The sequence below is a fragment of the Furipterus horrens genome, unplaced genomic scaffold, assembly GCF_987537825.1.
Source record: "Furipterus horrens unplaced genomic scaffold, mFurHor1.1.pri manual_scaffold_3, whole genome shotgun sequence".
Taxonomy (NCBI): Eukaryota; Metazoa; Chordata; class Mammalia; order Chiroptera; family Furipteridae; genus Furipterus; species Furipterus horrens.
Window position 1 is genome coordinate 11,364,771 of NW_028327173.1, and position 12,069 is coordinate 11,376,839.

Consider the following 12,069-nt stretch of genomic DNA (forward strand, 5'->3'; position numbering starts at 1 on the left):
AGTCTTCGAAAGCGGCCCGGAGGCACCTCCTGAGGCCTGAGCCACACGGGCTGGACGCTAAGATAGGGGAGGCTATCGCTCGGAGAAGCAGCGGGCAGAGCAGTCAGAGGTCAGGAGACGGGCACTGGTGGGCTCTTCCTCCCCAAGAGGCCGTCTGGGTCAGCCGTGCCCTAGAATCTGCGGAGGCTCTTAGGAGTCCTGCTGCTTCACTAGCAAGAGGGCCACTGCCCATGACCCTGGGGAATCAGGTCTCATGGCCCCGGGGACAGCAGCCACACTGGTCGCGGATATGGCTTCAGAGGCACAAACCTGCGACTCTGGCAGCTACCGGCTGGCGGCCTTCAGCAAGTGATGCTGGTCTGGTGACCCTTTCCCGCAGGGCTGTCAGAAAGACTAGAAATAACACACACACTGCACAGGGAGAAGGTGCGCGGTGAAGGGGAGCTGCTCACTGTGTTGATTGTACCCCAGGCCCTCTCCTAACAAGCAACCCCGAAGAGAAGTCACCAAAAGATTCCCGTTCGCAGCTGGCAGGCGAGGGTCCAACGCCTCAGTTGTAGAAAGACTAGTGCCCGACTGCACTGAGGCTGCCTTCCACCGAGGACCAGAAAACATCAGGTTCCACGCGTCTGGGTTCCAGCTCCTAGGGCCCAAACACTGCGAGGCCCAGCGGTTTGTTTAGGAAAAATCACTTTCATTAACTGTGGTGCCCTGAATTGCTGGCCAAGAACAGACAGGGTCCATTTGGTGCCAACAAGAGGCCCAGAGACAGAGATTTTGCTATGTCAGTCTTCCTGTGCTGACACCGGAAAGGGCTGGGCAGCCACGGAAAGTATTTGGCTGGTATCACTAAGGATGGATTTAAGCAGAAGTCAACACCTTCTTTTTCAATGTGTATACTAAGTCATTCGTTTATTTCTCAAGATGTGCACACTCAAGTATTAAGTTGGCCAGGACAACTCATGACTCCTGGGTATGTACAGGTCCTTCGATGGCTTGGGTTACAGACAACGCCATAGCTAGCGCACCACACACACAAGATAGAACAGGAAGCCTAAAAACCCCAAGCCACTCCAAGAAAAGGTGAAGGGGGGGAGGAGTAATGATGCAGCATCCTGTGGGAAATCGATGCACAGGAGGGAAGAGCAGAGAGGGATGAAGGCCACCAGCTTCAGTCAGTCAGCAGCGGCTCTCTGGGACGGTCAGGGGACTGAGTTCAACACGTCCTTCAGGAAGCTCTCTGGATCGGTGATTTCTGACAGTAGACCTGGAGCAGAGGCAGAGGATGGTTAGGGGCAGGCATGCACAGCCCCAGCCCCGCTGTCACTGCAACCATGAAGGGAACACACTGCACTCCGCCAGGCTCTGGCAGCTGTTCACTGGAAGGCCGGCAGTGACTGGGGGATCAGCCACTGAGCAAAAACTCCTGTTCTGTGGGAGGAGGCCTGCTCAGCACCAGACCCTGCTGTTTGTCTGAGGCGTTACAGTGGCAGAGCCTGACCTCGCCATCTTCCTGGAGCCGTTCTTAACCCAAGTCCACGGACCACAGCAGGGGCCTGCAGGGCTGATGAAACCCAGGGTAAATGGAGCGGGGAGGGCTTCTGAAAGGAAAGTGTTCACAGCCTCCAGCCCATCTGCAGAGGGACCCAGAGGCCTGGAGGAGCAGAGAAGGGTGGTAGGACCGTGGGCTCCTCTGAGCTTTGGCAACTAGTCCTAGGGCCTCCAGCAAGCTGCTGACACTCAGGAGCTCTTATTTCTTCCAACTATCACAGGGGACAGTGACAAGTTCTTGTTTCATCACTGTGGGGATGTATGTGCAAATGTCCAGCACACAGAAGGTGCTTGATTAGTATCAGGTCCCCCTTGGCCTCACCCTCCTCACCAAGAAGATCACATTTTATTTTCTTTAATCCTCACCCAAGGACATGTTTTCACTGTTCTGAGAGAGAGAGAGAGAGAGAGAGAGAGAGAGAGAGAGAGAGAGAGAGAGAGAGAGAGAGAGAGAGAGAGAGAAACATTGATATGAAAGAGAAACATCAATTGGTTGCCTTCTTGTATGTGCCCCAACCAGGGACCAAACCCGCGACCCTCCGACCCTCTGGTCTACGGATGATGCTCCAAGCAGCCGAGCCACACCGGCCAGGGCAGGGTGCTCACATTTAGCAAACGTGGAGCTGTTAACCCCAAAGCCTGTCACCACGCAAATTGAAGTGCGCTCCCTAAAGTCTGTACAATGCAGGGGAGCGGCATGGATCATCTGTTGGTTTTGGAAGGTGTTTTTGTCCTTGCATTCAAATAGTGTCTGATGTTCTGGAATTTTCTACCAGTTTAAACAAAGCAAGAAAGTCACATGTGAGAACCTGACCTCAGAGGGAGGGCCACAGAGGCTCCCTGCCAATGCGCTCCCGCTCCCCCCTGCTTTAGGCCGAGGTGCTGGTCCCAGCTGGCCTGAGGCAGACACCCCTGTGCCCTGCCCACTCCTCTCTCTTACTCTCTAATGTCCACATTGACAGTCTTTGTTCAGACAGTCATCAGACCCCTGGGAGGCATGCAGTGCTCGGCCCTGAGGACACACACACACACAGGCTACCTGCTCTCAGCCAGGGCTCACTTCCTGGGAAGCAAGCAAGGAGAGAGGCTGAGGTGCAAAGCCAAGGCTGGAAAGAGGCACGTGGGAGTGTCCAGTGACCTTAACAAAGAAACTACAGGGAGCGGTGTTAACTAACGTGATCCAGAGAACAAGGAGGTCCAGGCCAACAAAGGCCTATCCCAGGGCATAGTGTCCACAGAGGCCACTGCAAAGGACAAAGTGGAAGCCCCAGGGCTTTGGGGAAAACTCCATCAGTTGGGGCTGAGCTGGGAGGAAAGAGAAATTTACACGGAGCATCACCAGAGACCTGTGAAGCTTAGTTCCTGCAGGACAAACGCACAAAAATACTAGTGGGATCCGGGAAAAATTTTTTCCCTGCTTCTTTACATGCCACAACATTCCCACAATGAGCAACAGGGAAAAATAAAACAAGCTCACAAAGAGTCGGGCAGTAGGTGTGGTCCCTTTGTTTGGATCTGGGAGCCTGACCTTGGATGGGCGGCAGTGACGGGCGGTAAGACAATAGCACCCACAGCCCAAGAGGGCACCGGACCTGCAAACCGAGGTCGGTTTTCCCAGGCCGCAACCCAAGTCACCTCCCTCTGTGGTCATCTGATGCTTGGTTATGAAATCCAAACAATTTTTAGTGTGTTTACAATTAAAAGGACACATTTGCTGCCTAAGGATATCTGTACATGGAAGAGGATGATGAACTTCCATTTGACGAGCTGCAGGATGAGGGACTATCCAAGGACCTCTCTTATGACAAGAGCTCAAAGCGTTTCCCTCTCATTACAATCAGAGATGCCTTCGGCTCTGAGTTTTTGATGTTTATCATTTATTTTAAGAATCAGAGTTGAAATCCTCCACATCTCCCCAGGGGCAGCTGTGACACAAGAGGCAGGAGGGCCCTGGCTGGTGTGGCTCAGTTTGTTGGGGACCATCCCCAAAGCGAAAGGTAACTGGTTCAATTCCCGGTCAGGGCACGCGCCTGGGCTGTGGGTTCAGTCCAGGTTGGAGCGCGTATGAGAGGCAACCGATCGATGTTTCTCTCCCTCTCTTTCTCCCTTGCTTCCCCCTCTCTCTAAAAATATAAATAAGTAAAATACATTTTCAAAAGAGGCAGGAGGAAGGCAGGTAAGCTCCATGTTCCTTCCCTGAACTGTCATCAAAAGCGAGGAATCAAAAGGGGGGTCTACTAATTTCCCAGCTATGCCCCACTGGAAACTTCAGAGCCCCAGTCACCCCATCGACAAAGTGGGGGCCACACTCCTACCTCACAGGGGCTGCCGTGAAGACACTCGGCAGCACAGGGCCTGGAGTGCAGTGAGGTCCCCAGTGTGTGCTGCAGCTGCTGCTCTCGCCATGAGTGGCTCAGGATTCACTTATCTCCCCCAGACTGCTGGGTGGCTGACAGGCTAGTTCTCACCTGAGATGCTTTGATATGTGAAGGTAAAAGCTATGGCCAACCCCACAGAGACCAACAGGGACTTGGCTCAGATCTCTGAGAGAGAAAACCCTGCCACTGACCAGCCACGTCGAGGAACTCCGAGAAGGTCTCCACCGGCATGAACTCCTCCTGGAAGGTCTTCAGGGCTTTGTCAGCAGCTTCGCAGATAGGCATGTCATTGTGGCGGATGTACTCCGCTAGAGAGCAGGACCAGCCTCCCTCAGTGTTGCTGGTAGGCACCTTCTATAAGAACCACAGGAGACAGGCCCGGGTGGGTGACAATGCCACTAGGCAGGTGCCCCAGGCCCGCAGAAAGGAAAGCCCTCCCATCTTCAGTGAGGCTCTCCCTGGAGGATGTGTTTTGCTTCCAGGAACAATAAAATTTCATTTCACTCCTCTGACAGCTCCTTTATGACACACTGTATCACCTACAAGCTACAACAAGCGACTGCATTCTTTCCTCCCTACACACGTCACACCTGCCTTTCCCAAAGAAAAGGGAATCGTCAAGATGCCTTAACTGAGCTGTTTCATTCATATTATGAAAAAGGAACCACCCCAAACCCTCTGACTCCTTCCAGGCAGAGAGGAGCGTCCTACTGTAAGCCGGGCTGCCATAAGTCACACTCAGCAGGGTAATGGAGCTTATCGAAACTGAGGGTGACTCAGGAGGGAAGATCCTCCCGCAGCCCTGGGTCTGCAGGAGGCCACAGGAGTGAGCAGAGACATGGAAGGGTCTGGGCTGGTGTGAATCCCTTCCCACTTGGGGGTGCTTGTTTCTTGGGAGAGGCCAGCAATGGAACACCCACCTGCCTGCTGGCTGAGGCAGGGTCAGAGCCAGCAACACGGATTACGTGACACCCATGCAGACACCTGCTGAGCCTCTGATGGCGCCCTTACCTTAAACATGTTGTACGTGAGATCGACAAGGGCCCAGAAGAGAAGGGAAGAGCGATAAACAGAGTAGTCCTTCACGGTCTTATCCGTTAGCCTGGAAAAGAAGATCCAATTGCATGTCCATGCAGACCCTGAAGGGGTCTCACAGGACAGAGCAAAGCACTGGGGGAGCAAGGGAAGAGTCCCAACAATCTGTGCGTCACTCAGTTCCAGCACTCGTCCGTCTTCTCTGAAAAAAGGGGCTGTGGGCAGGAACTTCTGACGCTCCAGGATGCAGCTTTTTAATTACTAGAAAAATGTTCCACAGAATACTCATTTTTAGCAGTAACTCTCTTCCAAACTGGGGTAAATCGGAAGAAAGGGAAACATCAGTTGCAATGTGGCCACCTAAAGCCTATCGCCTCAGAGAGGCCACGGGCTCACAGGTTCCGGTGTTCATCCCCCACGCAAGGTCATGGACTAGATGGGATCTAATAAATGAAGCAGGAAACACGGTTCTCCTCAGTCCTCACTTTCCCACTGCAAGAATTTTTAAGTCAGCAGACCTAAAACCACCAGATACAGCAGCTGGTCAGCCACATGCTGCGTTGAACACAGCGAGCTGGTGGGGAAGTGGCCATGAGCAATGGTAACGTCCAGGACAGAGGACGCAGCCGACACCTCCCAACAGCAGGGATAATCCCGGGCTGCGTACCACGCCCACTGGCTTCTGCCCAGTATCGATGGCCTGTGCTTAATCCGTGATGCGGCTGAGGATTAAGTACCAGGTAGTCCCTTGGAACCCTGGGGCTGTCTGACCCTGTCCATTGCCCCCTCGGCAGGCAGTCCTGCTGTGAGGAAGGGTTACACCAGGCAGAGCCACCATGAAACAGGAAAGACCAGACACCTCTCTGCCCGAGGAGTGACATATCGGGGCGAGAATTCAATTCCTGCCACCCAAGAGTACGAGAGGTACTATCAGCAAACGGGCTTCACCTCTGCAGTAAGCAAAGGCTAGGTGAACCCTTGTCATGGAGGCTCTCACCTCGGAACGCAGGGAACAGAGGCCGTAACTACAGGGACTAGAATTTAGTATCAGTGTGTGCGTGTGCATGTGCGTGGAGGAATCATAGACGACAAGGATAGGTGTTATTACAGAAGTTCGATCTATGCTGTACGGGCCTCGTGTGAAGGGACAGTGTTGCATGGGACAGGCGATCCACACTTACAGTCGGCAAATGTAAATCCTTTAACAAAGTAAAATAATAAAACGGGAGAATCCCACCACTGAAACAGGCTTCCTGTCCCTCCCTCCACCCACAGCCCGCCAAAGCCCCCACGCTCTCCCCTGCCTGCCACGCGTGAGGTGACCTGAGGTGGGCCTGGGGTGAGGACGATGGTCCATTTCTCTGCAAACAAGACGACAAGAAAGTCCCAGGCTTCAGTGCCCCAGTTCCCGGCAGAGGACCCTTTCTCTGAACGTGGACCACGCGGAAGAGGCCGCCGTCTCTGCGGCAGACCCCTCGAGCTCCATCCCTGTGGGCCTGCCCTCCCTCCCTCCCCACAGGCACAAGGCCTGCGCCAGCGACACGGCCCGGCCAGCAGGGTGACGCCCTCTGAGTGTCTTCCAGCCTGGCCCGTCCTCGGAGGGCGTCTGCACACCGCGTTGACGCCCGGCTCCTCCTCGGCTGTGTCAGGAGCGCCCCGCTCCTGCCTCCACCCCACACCCAGTGTGGTCCCCCTCTGGGGCCGTTTCGCCTTGGTAAGCAGGACTCTTGAATGACCCTGCCCAACTTAATCACTTAAGGCTAATTAGTAAAGGTGACTAAACTGCTACGAGGAAACGGCAACTCAGGAGCGCAGCTCACGTGGGCTTTCCTAATTGAGCGGTGACCAAATCGGCTTTTCTTTAACTGCCTGGGACAGTAATGAGTTCCAGTGTCCTAACTGAAGCCAAACAGCTCCTGTGGGCTCAGATTTCACACCTGCCACTGAGAACCTGCGCCCAGGAAATGGCCACTTTCTGTGCCATGGAAGCGGGCCAGCCCGGCTTGTCAACAACCGAGTACCCCCAGATCTAACCTGCATTTCTAGCGACTAACAGTTAACTGTTAATGTTCAGAATGGGGGCAGGGGTCAGACAGGAATCTAACACGGCTCGTCCCCTCCTACTCTACACAAAGCTGCTGCTACTGGCCTGAACCAAGAACTGAGCTCCAACCAGGTCTCCCCGCAGGTGTGAGGCACCTACACCAGCAACCCCTGAGAAATCCGAGCTGATGGAAGTAGAGATACCGGGTGTGCCAGCGGGACACACGGCTGTTTCCAATTGGTCTGCTATTCCTCCTGAGCTCCCTTGTTGGCCTACAAATGTGGAAATGTTCCCTAGGGCCCTAGAGAGAGCAGACGCCCAAGGACAGATCTTCCAGAAGGGAACACTTCCCTTGAGTGGCAAAAGCAAGCCGACAAGCTCACCCCCTGCTCTGTAGTCACCGTGAGCCAAGAGTGGTGTCCCTGGAGCCCACTGTGTTGTGTTGCAGTTGCTGTGGACATCTCAAGGGATCCCTGTGGTTGTCTGCAGATGTTTCTCTCAGGGCACCTCCCACCTGACCCAAATCATAGCACCAGGTCACGAAAACAAAGACCACTTCCTCCTTTGGGAGGTGTCCACATCAGGAAAAGAAGAATAGCTCATGGAATGTGACAAGGACAAGGCAGGAATGTGACCAAGGAGGGAGGTGACAAGCTTTCAATGACCAGAAAACAAAACCCCCAGCTGCAGTCACGCAGAGGCTTCCCTAGTTTACGCCCAGACCAGCAGGCTGGGAAAGCCAGCCCCCGTCTTAGCGCCCGAGGCCCATATGCTCCTCCTCAGCAGTCTCTCCCTGTGCCTGACTAGCTTCCTCTTGAAATTTTCCAGAGATGAGTCTGGCTCTGCCTTTCCAGTGGCTGAACACCAGGCCCAAAGGTGGCCGGGCACCTGCCAGCCATTGGGCCCAGGCTGTTGGTGGCGCAAATGGAGACGGGTCAGGACCAATGACCGAGCCAAACGAGCATGCCTTCCCTTGGCGCGCATGCGTTACCCGGCAGTTTTCACACCCTGGGAATACACAGTCCAGGCAACAGGGGGCAGGAGATGGCTTCCTGAAGTCGGTACTTCCTGAGGCAGGTACTGACCTGGTGGCTCCTCCTGGAGACACTGCCCGGGCCTGAGAGGTCACCAGCAGCCTCCGCAGGATCTCCACACGCGTGGCTCTCCACTTCTCGGGGGGCAGGATGTGGAGGGCCAGGACTGTGAAGTAGTGTGGCCCATCCACTTCAAAGGCACTCTCCACCCACTTCTCCTTGGGCTGCTCCAGGAAGCCTTGGAGGTTCTTCTCCTCTCGGGAAGTTGCTCGGGTTCTAGAACAGAAGGGGGTGATAAAACCAGGGCAGACGCCAGAGACCGCAGTGGAGGTGTGCTCCAGTCCTCGTCTTCTCTCAAGTGTCTTGAATGCTTGGATCACAGGACACCCCCACCCACCCTGGACTACCCCTCCTACCTCCTCTCTAAGTGCTACTGCTGCCCTTCCGTCTTGGTGGCACCTTCCTTGGTCCCCTGTCCGCCCCCAGCTAAGCTCCCACACAATTCTAAACAAGTAGGGACTCCTGGGGACCCTGCATGTCAGGCATGTTCATAAACACTCCACCAACAGTGTCCTTGTAACTCTGGAAGGGGACAGTCAGCACTTTTTTACCACGGTACCTGAAGCCAAGAGAAATGGTGATTTTCCCAGTCACCAAGCCAGTCAGTGATGGGAGTCGATGTGAATCCAGAGCCTCTGACTCCAAGCCCACCGCCTGCCCTCTCCCTGACTCTGTGTAGTCTTATCATAGCTAAGTTGTTCATACTCCGTTTGTATACGGTTGCTTTCCATAGCTTGCTAATTTGTTTATTTTTCTATGGACCTGTGCCCTGTCTTCTTCATTAGAACAACTTCTTCCAGGCTTCTTGTTCTCACTCTTGTAAAAATTGCAGTGAAAATAGTGATCATGAACTTTAACGCCAGGCATCACTCTAAGAGCTCCATTTGGACTGTCTCATTGGACACTCACAATAACCCTGAAACAGGTATCAGCACTATCCCAATCTTACAGAAGAGGAAACTGCAGTACAGAGACAGTAAATATTTTGCCCAAAGTCACACACTGGGACATCACAGAATGGCCTTGAACCCAGGCCACTGGGCCCCAGCACCTGTCTAGCTAAGTGAGCTCGCTATCTTCCCTCCAGGACAAAGCCTTGGCAAGTGCACCCTGACCTGTACTGGTCAGCCATTTCTGGCTACACGCTCTTCTGACAACCTGGGCGGTGCTCTCAGGACAAGAGTGCTTGATGCCCTGTCCTAATTCTATAGGGGGGGTGGAGAAGGGGGGTAAACAAAACACAGCCCTAGGAGCCACAAGAATCAAAGTTACCAGGTGTGGGTGTACAGTGGGCACTGCCCGACACTGGCCTGTCGGGAAGCAGGAGGGCGGGGCCAGGATACCTGCTCCCTGACAAACGGCACCAATGGAACAGATGGAGATGCGCAACTTCATTTTCCACAACTGGGAATCAGAGGCTTCTGCCTCCGCAGGGCCTGCTCTGCTCTGGATCCCGGTGTCACGTACTTGCCTTGACACACTAATGGTCCACACCAAAGGCAGCCACGGCCCTCACCTGGCCCCCATGGGGCCAAGCTCACACCGATGTGAGGTGACTAGCTAGGGAAGCAGTCTGTGGAAGAGAAATAGTGCCTCTCGGTGAGGCTTCCGGCTCAGCCTCAAATGGACCAAGATACCCAGGACATAGCCAACTCCCTCTCCAAGCAGGCACCTGGGCCAGGGGTTAAAATGTCTGGGACCTGAGAAACTGACACCTAAAATCACCAGCTCTGTTCTGCTGGGCAAGTCCTGCTGGCCCTGTGCGTCTGCTCCCCTCCCTGGAGAAGGGAGCAGTCCTCCCTACCTCTTAGCTGCCAAGAAGAGACAAGTCTCTGCAAAAGCCAAGGGCTCTGTCAAAGGCTACAAACACGTCATTAGCACTGCTCAGGCCCGAAGCACAGTTTGGATAGTGGGAACGTCTGTGTTGTCGGCGATGCAGGTGTTTCTTCTGACAGTCTAAACAGTTTAGCAGATGATGTAATGCACTGGTGGAGACCCGCCCGTGCACCTTACAACAATGAAGCCTGTGGTCTGGAGGCCAGCCTTTTAGCTCACAAGGAAACAGGAGGGAAGCCGAAGAGAACATGGTGCAAGAGAAGCCAGAAAGGACAGGAGACAGGTTGTCCTGTTGCCTAAGCTGAACTGTGGTGGCCTTGGATGGACTGTACACAACCTTTCCACAGCCTGTCAATTTCCTGCCCAACAGATTTATAAGACTCTTGCTAGAAGTACGGGGCCTAAAATACAAAATTATTTAATAAATCAAATCTAAGAGCTAAAGTGTATTAAAGCTCTTCATTTGCTTTGAAATCTGGGGTGAAATGAAAAAATTGTTATTCTCTATCCCTAAGTGCTTCTTTAAAATTGCACTTTTTACGTACCAACCTATTCCACAATGTACATATGGATAAAAATACAGATCTAATTTTTCCTGGCTTCCTTCCTTCTCAGTTGACTTTCCCAGATAATCTTTAACACCCCCACCCCCTCTTCCGCTCACACTTGCCAGAAGCATTACTCATTGGAGAGAAAACAGGGAAAGTAAATCTAGTTTCCATTTATGAAAGAAGGTCTTAGCTTCCCCTAGATGCGAAACCCTCACTTGCCATGCCTTGTGCACCCTTCAAGTGACCATGTGCAGCTCCAACCCATGGCCTCCCCCCACCCAAGACAGTCTTGCACAGAGGAGTAGAGGCTACATTGAAGTAGAAGATTCGATGGTCTTGCTTCTCTCAGTTTCTGCCCCTCTGTGCTGAGGTCAGTACAGAGATGCAGCCCTTGGCTGCCCATGGTGGGAGACGGGACAGTTTTGGAGAGGAGTCACCTAAAAGCTACAGATGAGCCTTCCTGCTTCACCAAAGGCTGCCTAGGTCAGACATCTGCTCTGAAACTAACTAGGACAAATACGGAAAAGGGGGAGGTCTCGCTGGGTCAGCAGGTGCTGCCCGGGAGATGCGAGGTACTGACGTGTTTAGGACGTAAAGCACAGTGTGAATGATGTACGGGATCAGGTGGATGTTGCTCTCCCTGCCACCGCCGCCAGTGTCCGCGCTGAACGACTGCTCCATGGCAAAGCGCAGGAAGAGCAGTTTGATGTCGTGGATGTTCAGCTGGTACGTGGGCTCCCGCTGGCCCGTACATTCCTGGAGGTAAGTGTTGTGCCTGGAGGGGGTTGGGGGGGGGGAGCAGAACAGATACTGAAATGGAAGCAAGCTTACTGGTGGAACCCCCACTGGGAAGACAGAGCCCCCTGGCACTCCCCCTTCCCTGATGGCCGCACTCGTTACACATACAGATAGCGGAATAAAAGGGAGGGCTGAGGACAGGGACTGGGGCTACTAGGAAGAGAACGCAGAGGACACTTCATTTCTGCTGTGACTGAAAGTGATGCTCTCCAAACTTTAATAAGAACGCACTGGTTTTGAGGGACCCATTTCTTGATGGACCAATATCATAGGACATATTGTGGCCACATCTAGAAGTATATTTTGGAAAAACAAAGGTAGAACTTATTCATTCTGTCAAGGAAATCTATTCATAAGAATCATCTCCTCAACCTCCAAGTAAAATTTTTTCTATGTCAATTCGCATTACAATCTATTATGCTTCTTATTAACTGTGTGTCCTTAAGTAAGTTACTCAATCTCTCTGTACCTCAATTCCTTCATCCGTGGAGTATGTTTAACAATAAGACGTGGTAAGCATCTCAGGGCTGCGTATTATTACTTTCATCATATTACTGCCAGGTAGCTCTTTCACAGCGAACACCTGGGGTGTGGCACCACTCCATAGGCCACCAGTGAGAGGTCGTGACCTCACAGAAGCTTCAGCTATGCCACTCTGGATTTTGGGACAAGGGAGGCCTCGAAGGGCCTGACGTTCCCCATGTAACTAAGCTATAACTTGTTATTATTTAAACCTAAGAGACACACACTGTAGAAGTGAACTCTGGGAAATTCTGGCCTCA

General features: G+C 53.1%; 1 protein-coding gene across 3 annotated transcripts in view; it reads right to left on the reverse strand.

Moving 5' to 3' along the window:
- Positions 1–897: 897 nt before the first annotated feature.
- UBR4 (ubiquitin protein ligase E3 component n-recognin 4) overlaps positions 898–12,069 on the reverse strand; it is a 123,115-nt gene continuing 111,943 nt past the window's right edge. For all 3 annotated transcript variants that reach the window (XM_090268694.1, XM_090268693.1, XM_090268692.1), the window contains 5 exons: positions 11,070–11,264; positions 8,094–8,318; positions 4,941–5,031; positions 4,121–4,283; positions 898–1,267 (listed from right to left, as the gene is read on the reverse strand). In XM_090268694.1, the coding sequence (XP_090124820.1) occupies positions 1,203–1,267; positions 4,121–4,283; positions 4,941–5,031; positions 8,094–8,318; positions 11,070–11,264 (739 nt within the window). In that variant the 3' untranslated portion in view covers positions 898–1,202. The remainder of the gene's footprint in view (positions 1,268–4,120; positions 4,284–4,940; positions 5,032–8,093; positions 8,319–11,069; positions 11,265–12,069) is intronic.